The sequence below is a fragment of the Dunckerocampus dactyliophorus genome, chromosome 10, assembly GCF_027744805.1.
Source record: "Dunckerocampus dactyliophorus isolate RoL2022-P2 chromosome 10, RoL_Ddac_1.1, whole genome shotgun sequence".
NCBI lineage: Eukaryota > Metazoa > Chordata > Actinopteri > Syngnathiformes > Syngnathidae > Dunckerocampus > Dunckerocampus dactyliophorus.
The window spans coordinates 4,595,001-4,607,500 of record NC_072828.1 but is presented as its reverse complement, the minus strand read 5'-3'; the positions used below and the strand labels follow the sequence as shown (position 1 = coordinate 4,607,500).

At 40.3% G+C, this 12,500-nt stretch overlaps 2 protein-coding genes across 7 annotated transcripts in view; one reads left to right on the top strand and one right to left on the bottom strand.

Moving 5' to 3' along the window:
- Positions 1–12,500, top strand: part of LOC129189335 (sex comb on midleg-like protein 2) — a 46,478-nt gene that overhangs the window by 18,431 nt on the left and 15,547 nt on the right. For 2 of the 3 annotated variants that reach the window (XM_054790944.1, XM_054790943.1), the window contains exons 8-12: positions 1–40; positions 114–213; positions 280–483; positions 555–725; positions 6,347–6,475. The exon at positions 1–40 is cut by the window's left edge and continues 229 nt beyond it. In XM_054790944.1, coding sequence (XP_054646919.1) covers positions 1–40; positions 114–213; positions 280–483; positions 555–725; positions 6,347–6,475 — 644 coding nt within the window. Of the gene's footprint in view, positions 41–113; positions 214–279; positions 484–554; positions 726–6,346; positions 6,720–12,500 lie in introns of those variants that run through there. The other variant, XM_054790945.1, reaches the window with a different exon arrangement.
- Positions 1–12,500, bottom strand: part of si:dkey-56d12.4 (uncharacterized protein LOC799220 homolog) — a 35,867-nt gene that overhangs the window by 15,772 nt on the left and 7,595 nt on the right. The window contains exon 3 of one of the 4 annotated variants that reach the window (XM_054790947.1): positions 6,776–9,008. The exons of the other annotated variants lie outside the window; for them this stretch is intronic. Coding sequence (XP_054646922.1) covers positions 8,053–9,008 — 956 coding nt within the window. The 3' untranslated portion in view covers positions 6,776–8,052. Of the gene's footprint in view, positions 1–6,775; positions 9,009–12,500 lie in introns of those variants that run through there. 4 annotated transcript variants of the gene reach the window in all.

Sequence of the window (12,500 nt, the reverse complement as noted above, 5' to 3'; positions counted from 1 at the left end):
TCGGCCGCACAAAAAGAGAGGCCCCAAACCAGGAAGCAAGGTAAGACCATGTTGGTGCGCTTTAGTTTGGACCGCTAAATCATCCTGAACACTTTTTCTGTCTGTGTCGTTAGAGAAAGCCTAAGGATCTCCAAAGAGTGTCACATCCGGGCCGGCCCACCATCCAGATTCCGCATGGAAGCCCTGCCAGCCTGCCCTCTGTCATCTCAACAGGTGCATGTCAAGTCTACACGGGCCTCAGGGAACACCCCTGTTTCACTTTGCTTTCTCTGTCCCTAGTGTGCGTCTACGTCAACAAACGGGGAAACTGCGGCCCGCACCTGGACCGGAAACAAATGCAGCATCTGCCAGACCACTTTGGCCCTGGGCCTGTCAACACTGTGCTACAGCAGGTGGTCCAGTCCTGTTTGGACTGCGCGTACCAGCCCAAAGTCCTGCTCGGCGCTCTGCACACGCACTCAGGAGGCGGAGAGGTGGTCAGAGGTACAATCATCACTGCCGCATGTTTTGGCTTTTTACCAAGCGCTTCGTGATTGTGACTTGACATCCCTTAGTGAGAACAGATGGGGGGGTCCGTGTGGTCAAACTCCCCTCAGCGTTGAGCGCTGCCTTTGTGCTGCGCTTTTTGGAGACAATGTGTCGTCACCTGCAGTGCGACAACCTGTTCAGCAGCCAGCCCTTCAGCCACTACAACAATGCCTATGACCGGGACAGGACCAAGTCAGGTAACAAAAATTAAAATGCAAACATCTTCCTTCGTGTCCAAACTGCGAACGTTGTAATTTTACAAGACTAACGTCATAATATTATGAGGAAAAAGTTGTAATATTATGAGAAACAAACAAAACAACAGATAAAGTTGTAATTTTTGTAAATTAGGTTGCAAAAACAGTTCTAATGTTATGAGAATAAAATGAAAATATTATGGGAATAAAGTCATAAATATGAAAAGAAAATGTCAAGACAGTTGTGATAGTTGGAAAATTAAAAAAAAACCCAGCAGAAATGGAAAAAAAACAACTGTAATTTTCTGAGAATAAGCTCACACTTATTAAGAGACAAAAGTGCTATTCTAATGAGAAAAGAAGTTGCAATTTTACAAGAATAAACTAATATGGGAGAAATAATAATTTTAGTACACAGAGTTTAAATATTAAAGAAAAAAAAATTATTTTTTACAAGTCGTAATATGAGAAATAAAGAAAACAAATTTTAAATGTTGGAAAATTCAGTTGGAGAAAATGTTTTAATATGGGAATACAGTCATAATATTAAAAAAAGGAAATTTACAAAGCTTATTTAAGAAGAAAGTTGAAGTAAACAGCAAAAATGGGGGGAAAAAAAGCAAGCACAGTGAAGTTGTACGATGGTTCTGATGGGTGAGACGCTTTTTTTTTCCCATCGGAATTCAACAGCTGCCGCAGTCCAAGCAGAAGCTGTAGAAATTCTACACTTCATGAAACTTACAATTACTCAGATCACAACACCATCGCTGCATAAATCGTTGTTTACACTTGCACTCATGTTGTCCCCGCAGTGGTATGCAGGTTGGCGTGCCAATGAGTAAAGTGGTGGTAAACAGCTGCAAGTATGTGTACACCGTGTGGGTCTGCGTGCCAGTGCGCAAAGAAAATTTGGAAATGTTCAAAATTTGTGACAGGCATTATTTCCGTGAACGCATCACAACCTATGCCTCAACAATGTGGGTGGTGTGTATCAAAGCGTGTCTCATTCACATGAATAGGTTTAACTCTGTCCCCAGCTTTTGCAGTAAGTCGGGGGGATTCTCAATTAATTTCTGGGCAAAAATCTGTAAATGTTGTTGTGTGACTTGACTGACTGGGAGCATTTCCTGCCGACACGCTGCTTATATAGAGGAAAGGCGAACGTGACTGAGGACAGCATGCGGACGTTAAAGGAGGAAGGGTGCGCGTGAAAGAGGACACTAAAGGCATGCCCCCAGTAAGTATAGTTCCGGTATGTGCATTGTGCAGAACAATCAGTTCCGGCGGATTGCAAGGAAAAGCTGGCCATCTTCCGCTCCTATTGCAGTAAAAAGATTGCCGACAAACACATGCAGCCCAACCACATCACAAACATGGACAAGGTGCCGCTCACTTTCGACATCCCGGTGAACCACACTGTAGAGAAGGGGACCAGCACGGTAGCGATACACACAACGGGGCACGAGAAGTCGGCTTTTACTGTTGTGCTTGGTTGCCATGGTAATGGACAGAAACTGCCACCTATGGTGATTTTTAAGAGGAAGATGCTGCCTAAAGAAAAGTTTCCAGCCGGTGTCATCATTAAGGCCAATCAAAAGTGCTGGATGGATGGACGAGGAGAAAATGAGAGAGTGGCTGAGTGACGTGTACGTAAAGAGACCGGATGTTTTTTTCCACGCGTCACCATCCCTGTTTATCAGACTCCATGTGCGCCCATCAGCCGCTGTGAAAAACCAACTGCAGCAAATGAACTCGGAGCTTGCCATCATTCCGGGAGGCTTGACGAAGGAACTCCAACCGCTGGACATCGGTGTAAACAGGGCGTTCAAAGTGACGTTGCGAGCGGCGTGGGAGTGATGGATGACAGATGGCGAACACAGCTTTACTAAGACTGGGAGGCAGCGCCGTGCGAGTTACGCCACAATTTGTGAATGGATTGTGGATACTTGGGCTAATGTGTCTGCTTGCACTGTTGTTCGAGCTTTCGCAAAACCCATTTCTGAGGAGCCGCACGGCAACGAGACTGACTCTGACAATGACGAGAGGGAACCTGGCGTGTTTGATGGAGAACTTGCCCCGGTGTTAATTTTGGATACAAATGATGAGGACTATGATGGATTTATGGATGAGAATTGATCAAAAAATAACGTGAGTATATTGTTAAATAATTTAATAAAGTACAACCGAACTCAGTTTTGCTCCCGCTGCCTTTTTAAAAACATGCATGCTAGCGTATGTTTCAGCCACTGATCTGTATTAATAAATCTGGTCAATGACTTGTGAAGCCACGCCGCCGCCATAGTACCACTCACAAGAAACACTTCTCGGCAATGACTTATGTGAGAACTTGTGAGTTGTTAAGTCTGTTGTTAGTTTGTTACCCACTCGCACTAAATGCAAGGTTAGTCTTCAGACTAATCTCGCACAACAGGTGTGCTTGAGCTTAGTCATAAGGACTCGGGTATGATCATTTTTAAAAATTCTGTCGATATCATACCATACCTGAGTCATAACGGCTTTACATAGGGGGCTGTGGGGGATATGGAAACAAACAACCACGACTAGACTACTAAATAATTTGTGGTTGCTTGCAAATATAAAAAAATAATGTTTTTGTTGTTGTTTACCCGAATTTAAAATGAACCTCCATATGGAGACAATGTTTATATAGCGGCCACATTTATAGAACGGCCACCTGCCTATAGCAGCCACTGAAAAATCCCCCGCAGCAAATTTACATGTTACAGACCCTGTGTATAGCAGTCACCTGTCCAACGAGGCCAGCGGCCACCCATTTTGTCTCCCTTGGTCAATATCTGACCGCATATAGCGGCCAAATTACCGACTCAAGTAGAAGCTTCATGCACGAAAAAGTTTGGTTTTTCAATCAATGAAGCCGTCGTGTGTAGACTTTGATTACTGAGTCCTAGCTCAGTCACAATCATTCACAAGATCCACACAAACTGTCAGTTGTTCCACATAAAAAGCAGTCTTCTTTTGAGCTTGCTATTTTCTGGTCAAACGTAACTTTAAGAGCATTTGCACCAAAACATTACCGCAAAGTAGGCTGGGAACAGGACGTGCTCCCAGCGACACTACAATTAAAAAAAAAAAAAACATACGCTAGCATGCATGCGGCAGCGGGAGCAAAACTGAGTTCGGTTGTACTTAATTGAAGTATTTTAGAATGTACTCACGTTATTTTTCATCAATCCTCTTCCACAAATCCATCAAAGTCCTCATCTTCTGTATTCGACAGAAATAAAGCAGTCTTCTTTTCCGTTCGCTACTAGTCTGTTAACTTGTCAGTGTTATTCAGCTCCGAAGCAAAGAAGGAAACTTCTCCTGTTGCTTCTGCCAACTTTATTTATTGAACGCGGCCACCAGACAGCAGCTCAGAACACACACACATCTCTCAGCATCGTCTCTCCTTCCTGCTTGCCCACAAGGCAAAGGTTAAACAAGCCCCACTACATAGCAGGTCAGCTAATGCCTGTAACAAGTGACACCGTGACACTGTATTTCCTGGTGTGAGACAATGTGCACAATGTGTGTCAATACTGTAATGCCGCTTGTTGTGGGGAAGAAGAGACTCACGTCGCCGATGCACTTTAATGGCTTTATTAACAGCGGAGAACACTGCAGGACTTTACATCCACGCCAACATAAACACACTTCCCAACTCTCTCGAAACTCACAGCTAGCACTGAGCCTAGCTCTCCTGCTCGGGACGCCCACCGTCACTTCCCGTCACTTCCTGATGAACTAAAGCTGTAATGACACTCTGCCGTATAAAAAGTAAAATATTAAAAACAAGCGTAAGACATTACTAGCACAGCTTTGTTCTGTGGGTCGTGGATATATTCTATCAGTTATTATTAAGCCTCTAGCTTCCTTTTAGTAAGTAAAAACCTTGGCTATGATTGCACTACATTGTCATGTAGACCTACAAAGTACACTTGGAGGAACAAGATGTATTGCAACTGATGTGAAACTGATGAGGGGTAGGATTAAATAAGCTTTGTTTCTTCCTACTCCTTTTTGGACATGCAAAATTGTGAATTGTACTATGTGATGTGCTACTGTTTGACTCATATGCATGTTCAGGATGAATTAAAACCATGAACCATGATAATAACAAGCCTAGTAGTGCTCTACAACTTTTATCCGCAGTCCTCAGTGCCCTCTACTGGTCAACATTATTATTAATTTTTCCCCCGCCCCTTTTTTTTTCTTTTTTTTCATCTACTGGTCAACATTCAAACTGGAAGCCAACCTGTCTATAGAGGCCACCTGTCTATAACGGCCACTTTTGCAGACTCCCTCTAGTGGCTGCTATAGACAAGTTTGACTGTATTATTACAAATTATATTACATATTAGTCCTGTGGTTTTTGTTAAAATATATTTCTATATCAGAAAAGAGGTTATTTCTATTTCATAACACACAAAAAAAAATCAGCAAAATGTTAAATGATTTTAAAACTTGTCCAAAGTCACTCTCTTTTATGATTCATATTTTGTACAGACGAGAACATAGTGAATTGTATGAAAGTAAGAAAAAAAAGTAAAGGATCATGACCATGGATTTTAGTGGAAAAAAGGGATGGGATATGCAGTTAAAATGAAAATCTCTTTCAAGAGGAGTAAAACTATCATTGCTATAGGGGAGTACTGAGCCAGGGTGCACAGTAGAATTTTGTCCCAAAGGCAATGAGAACTGGAAGGGAAAAAGTACATTTAATATAGCCAAAAGATAGAGAATAACGTATCAAATCGTTTTTAAGGGACGAAGGTTGCGTTACTTGAAGGAATGGGAGAATCTCCCCGCTTTTTAATGTAAAATATAGATGTTCTGCTAGCCTCTTCATCTGCTTTGTACACTATGTACGCTGTGCCAATGTAGTCTGCTATGTACGAGATGTGAGTGGTAAGATGGCCCCTCTGTGGCTTCAGCGGCTTGCACGGGCGTATGCGACGTATGAGCTATCTAGATTTATTAGTACAGATCAGTGGTTTCAGCGTACTTGCATGCACAATGATAAAACATACGCTACCTTAAAACATATGTTTTAAGCTAGCGTATGTTTTATCATCCCAATAATACGGTGCGCCTTATATATGTGTTAAATCCAGAAATAGCACCCCTAACTGAGACTGCGCCTTTTAATATGGTTATGGTTGTGAAAATACTGTAATTGACGTGTGTTCTCACAGAACATTGTGTGCCAATGTGGAGGCAAAATGCGTGCAAGTGTAAACACTGAAACGTGATATTAGCGTCCACTTCACTTGTCCAATTCCCTACACAACCACTCTTTAGTTATCGCCTGCTTCCAATTAATGCCCTGTCCTTTTTATGTTTTAAGTAGGTAAACACCCGTGTTATAATCACTGTATAGCCTTAATGGCACAATTGAACAGTAAATTTGAAAAAGAATCTGATGAAATTTAGTCTTCTTGCGACAGCAGACTAGCTGTGGCTGAATAAACATTGCCCTTGCTGGTCGCAGCCCAGTACTGCACCACATTTTGCCTTGACTAATTCAAGTAATGAACGAGCAATTAATTTCATATTTAATGTTGTGTGTCATAACCTAAACAGTTGTGGTGTTATTCTAGTGAAAGAGGAGACGCCGGACACGCCTTCGCTGGCTCGGGTTGGCAAACGAAGCCTCGCCGGGATGTCGCCGCCCTACGCCGCACCCGTGTCTCCAAAACACGTACGCACAGACGCCCACCCTTCAGAAGGTATACTATCTATATTATCCATCACTGAGAATGAGAGAATCACAATTCCATCCAGGTCCATTTTTTAATACTCATCAACTTGGAGCCCTACAAAGAGGATGGTGCAACATGTGTTCCCAGAATGTTTTTCATACAAATGTAGAAAATGGTAAATACATGAAATACATATTCAATGCGTGTGAAAAGAGGCAAGCTGTGCTGTCAAAAACTTCAGTCTCTATAAGAAAGCTAAGGTGCAAAGAAATTCATAAAGACACCCCCCCCCCCCCCCCCCCCCCCCCCCCCCCCCCCCCCCCCCCACATCATGAATCAGGGGTGTCCAATGTGCAGCCCCCAGGGGCCATTTCACAAGAAAACTTTTTAAAAAAGAACATACAATGTCAGCAAAAATAAAAAAATCTTCAGTAACTTTACAAGAATTAAGTAAAATTCTACGCTCCTCGTCACGGAAATCCGAACAGAACTGGACTTGCGGGACCAATTGGGGGCAAGTCACTGTTGATATAGTCCACTGCTGATGGGGATGTCATACAACTTAATGTCAAAAAATTCTAACTATCTCTTTAGAGCAGGGGTCTCATACTCACGGCCCGCGGGCCATTTGCGGGCCACCAAATCGTATCTTGCGGCCCGCAACTGGACATCAAAGAGTAGTGCAGCCCGCAACATCCGGGTGTTAATTACATACTTACAGGGGCAAGTAAACACCAACACTGAACTAACAGTGGTGTTATCACATGGATGTATTGTGAATTGTATTCTGAGATTCCCAGCCCTGCTCCCAATACTTGATGCGGTCCAGACTCTACCTCCACTGGCCCCCAGTGAAATTGAGTTTGAGACCCCTGCTTTAAAGAAAAAAAAAAATTTTTTAGAAGTCATAATACAAACATAAAAAAACTGAAAATTACGTTGGGGAAAAAGTTAAGTTAAAAATGTTATGAGAATAAAGTCAAAATATTTTGGGAATAAAGTTAGAATTAGAAAAAGTTAAACGAAAATTTACAAGAAGGTGAAATAGCTGGAAAATGTAAAAAAAAAAAAAAAGATTTAATTTTAGAAGAATTAAGTCAAACTATGAAGAGAAAAAAGTCACAATTTTACAAGAATACCCCTGTAACATTATGAGGAAAAATAATGTCATTTTAGTAGCATAGAGTGTTAAAGAAAAAATGTTATTTTTTTAAGAGTCTTAATATGACGACAAACAAAAAGCTGTCATTTTTGGATAATTAGGTTGGGGGAAAAGTTATACAATATTGTGGGAATAAAGTCATAATATTAAGAAAAGAAAAATGGCAGATTATTTTAGACAACAGCAAAAATTGGAAAAAAAAGAGCAAAAAGTGGAGTTGATAGTAATAAGCTTTTTCACCTATATCACAGAGCTGAGATGCATAACTTTTTAGCATATCTATGTGTTGGTTTACAAAATATCAAAGTGGCAAAGTTGCCTTTTAGTTTTCAGTATGGGGCCCCCAGTGGAAAATGTCTGGACACCCCTGGCATAAGTCAATAAATGTAGTCAGTAGCCGTGCAAATATAAATACATGGAATTCTTCTGACAAAAAGCTACATTAGTTTAAAAGCTGAACCCTCAAATTGGTAAGAGCTGCACAGATTCTGAGGATTTTGTCGATTTGAGGTGCCAAAGTAGTCGAAACTCCCTGTGAAAGTATTTTGTAAGTGTTCAAATATCGAATGGCTTCTTCCACATGCATAACCACGTGTGCAATTTGCTCGGAGCTTGGCGCATTCTCCTCGGCCGGCTGTCTGCTGTCGTTGCTCAAGGATGACATCACCAAGTTGACCCGTCTCTTGAACAGCAAGTCCTTAATCCTCAAGCCTCCATGAGTCATGACCTCGTCTCCTGGCATCAAGAGGTCTAGTATTCCGGAGTTGGCCGTCATGTCTTTCTCGTCGCATCGCTCGGCGTAGGCGGTGGAGATGAACGTTATAAGGCCACATGGGGCCACAGCCAGCAGGTACTTTACTGTGTTGGGCGAACGTGCTTGGCTGCCCAGGTTTCGGGGCTTATGCAGAACGCTCTCCCTGTAGCCCAGGAAGCATGTGGTGTTTGGAAAGTTCTTCTTAAACTCGGCGGGCATGGTCGCTTGAATGGCTTTTTTGGGAAGCCACGGAACAGCAGGCCGCAAAACCACCTCCAGGTGGTCGATCCAAAATAAGATGACCTGGCTGGCCATAGACTCGGACGTTTTGAAGAAGGCGCTGAGCTCACCTAAAGGACGGTTGGACTTTAACTTCATCAGCGTCATGAGAACCTGAGCTTGTACAGACATGGTGAAGGTGCCGTCATTATACGGCTGCAGAGTGGCCACCAGGATGTGGAAGTTTTCCACTGAAATGCCGGTGTGGACCAAAGCTTCCTCGTTACTTTTAAGTATGACGTCAGTCATGTTGGTCCCGCTTCCCTGATTTTTCCTGCCTCTCCGAGTGCAATTGTGCGACTTGCAATAAGTGTGATCGTGTCGCACGGCCCCCGATGCTGTGCTTGTCTGGTCCAAAGAGCAGTCTAACAACATGGACAAAAAAAGGAAACTTGCACATTAGGCACACTAAAATGTAAATAACTCAACACATTTTGTCCCATAATGTGTTACATAAGCATCAGAAATGTACATCTTTATTTTCAGTGCAGTGCAGTGTTCATTCTATTAATTAGGTTTCAAAGTGCTTGTGGGAGGTGGGGGCCTTTAGACTAACGCGCGATTGTGTACTTGGTCCACAACAGAAGGGTGTTCAGTGTGCAGCCCGGGGGCCAGTTATGGCTCCATCTGTTTTTTTATTGGCCTGTTGCACATTCAAAAATAGAATTTAACAAGAAAACTAAGAAAAACTACAACAATGGCAAAAATGGAAAAAGCACAAGAATAAAGTCAAAATATTAAGACAAAAAAATTGTAATCTAATGAGGAAAAAAAGGCAGAATTTCTCTGAGTAAAATAACAAAAATAACAACATTTTAGTCGCATAAAGTTGAAATATTAAAGAAAAAAGATGCTACTTTTATAAAGACATAATATTATGAGAAAGAAACAAAACAACGAATAACCTTTTTTGGAAAATCAGGTTGCGGTGAAAGTCAGAATACTAAATACAGAATACTGCACTTTGAGTGCCTTGGAAGTGGAAAAGTGCTATACAAGTGAAAGACCATTTACGACACTAAAGTCAAAATATTATGGGAATAAAGTCATACTTACAAGAAGAAAATATACAAGAAGTTGAAAAGTTAAGAAAAACAACAGAAGCTGTAACAGCTGTAGTTTTTCAAGAATAAAGTCAAAATATTTAGAGACAAAAGTTGTATTCTAATGAGAAAAAAGTCGCAATTTTAAGAGAATAAACTCATATGAGGAAAACTGATGTGATTTTAGTAGCATAGAGTTAAAATATTAAAGAAGAAATACATCCTTTTTAAAAAGTCATAATATTATGAGAAACACAAAAAATAAAGTTGTAATTTTTGGAAAATTAGATGAGGAAAAAGTGATAATATTTTGGCAATAAAATAAAAATATGGGAATCAAACCAAAATATTATAAAAATAATATTTATGAAGCTTATTTAAGAAGCAAGTAAAAATAACAGCAAAAATAGAGAAAAAAGAGCAAAGACTAGGGTTGGGCATCGAGTCCCGAGCGTTGATGGGAACCGGGACAAACATTCAAATTTTCCCGGGATCATTCAAAAGTTTTTATTTTGATTCCTAGTTTCAATGCCCACTTTGCAGACCAGAAGAAATAGCCACAAACACCAACGAAGAAGAAGCCGACGACCACCGGCGAAGAAGAAGCAGCTAAAAAGTTTGACTTAACTTGATAAAAACGAGCGGTCGGCTCAGTGCAACATTTGCAACACAATGACGTCATGCAAAGGATGGTGCATGAGCAACATGATTAATGTTCACTCGGGGTGTCACGATACACTCCATTCACGAGACAAGATGATACACAATATTGGTTTCACGAGAACGAGACCATACTTTTAAGAAAATTACATTGACAAAGTACAGGAGGGGACAGACTTTTTTTATTTAACTGAGTCACAAAACAATGCAGGTATATTTTTTAATGTTTTATAACTTTGCACGCATCACCTAAGAATGATGCTCTTGAACATTTTTCCACAAATTGAAACAAAAACCAAAAAATATAAGTTAAAATAATGACGGCAGTTGTAGTTACTACTAATCATGTAAAATAGATTGTGGTGCAGTAGTTTATTTTTATGGTCACGCTAAAATAACTACTACTACACTGTTTCATGGTAGACTAAGGCCTATTATTATTATTATTTTTTTTTAATCAAGCACATTTTTAGATATTATTGGCTTAAATAAAGCATTTTCAAGCATAAAATTGCTAAATGAAGGAAAATACAAGGCCTGGGTACACGTACTAACTATACAGTACAGGAAGTTATTGTTCAGTGTCCTTTGGACAGATTGGCTCAAATGTTGTGTCTCTCACATGTGCTTCCATGTGCTTTGAGTTAGTGATTTCTGAGAACTTTTATGTAAATACCACAATGGCTTCTAAACGTACTGCCTTTCCTACAGTCTTGTTGTCTAATTTCTATCATATTTCCTATTACAATATGGTACAGTGTTATGTTTACTATATTTGGTTACATAAGTGTAAAGGTGATAATGAGGTGTTATTTCATGTCTACAGAGCTCTTATAATGTTTAAAAAAGTATTTAGAAGGTTTTTAACAGGTTTTCTGTGCTCAAAGTACAAAAATATCCAATTTATTAACATTGATTCATATATCACATTCGGGTTTGGAACCAATCTACAGCGATAAACGAGGGATTACTGTACAGCAATCATGTTTTGAGCTGCATATGACTTAATATTTGATCAATTTAAGTACGTTTGATGAAATGTAGAATTACACTGCGAACTCTGATGAAAAACACACACCGAGTGCCGCTGGGAACACCGAGGTAGGTTGGACTGCAAGGTGTATAGTGTGCATAGAGCACATAGTACAGATGCCAAAGTTTACAGTCGGATTGACTGCCCTGTTCTTGCGAGATAGCTTTTCTTCAACGAGAAATATCATCACATTTTACACCCCTAATTTTCACACAATCATAATGTAAAAATAACCTGATGCGCTATGTTGGGCTTCCTCTAAGCAATCAGAATCTGGGAAGTCAAACAATAAATGACATCTGTGTCATGCCAATGTAACCGGGGGTTTCAGGTTAATAGCTGATGTGGAAGTTCTGTGTAAAGAACGGGAGCACTGCTCAGCAAGTTTATTCATTTGCACAGTACGTCTCTGTTACGTCTCGGTGTACGTGCAAGAAACGCACATGCGTGTGACGTGGTGATACTTCAGCCATAGACTTGCCGCAAACCGGCTGTAGAGGTTCTTTGTCATTTCAAACCAACTCTATGGGCACTTACATGTTTATCAGGTTGCAAGACAAACTTATGCACTTCGTAAGTCTTTCTGCGTTGTCTGTACGGCCAACATGTGTCTTTCGTACATTTTGCTGGTGTCAGATTTGGGCAAAATGTCCATTTTTTGTACGTCGCACACCACAACGTGCCCCCTACATACAGTAGTACATAATTAGTGCAGCCAACGCATATCAAACTTTTTCCAGCAAGTGCCACATTGTGAAAAAAGAAAGGATGCAAGGACCACTGTGAAATTTTGTAAAGATATGCTAAGAGGTTCTATATATTTCACGGAAATTAAATATTTGTATTTTAGTTCACAAATGTTTATGCTTGAAAATGCTTGAGGCCAAAATTCTGTATAATATGCATATTTTTTGACTCATAATAGGCCGTATTCAACCACGAAACAGTAATGTTTTGTTAATTAATATAATGTGACGTTAGTGCAATATTTTGACTTTATTTCCAGAATATTATAACATTTCACTAAGGGTGTTACAAGACACTGAAGTCGAGACCAGATTTTAACATGACTTTTAAGAAAAGTACAATGAAAAAAAAAAAATATATATATATATATATAT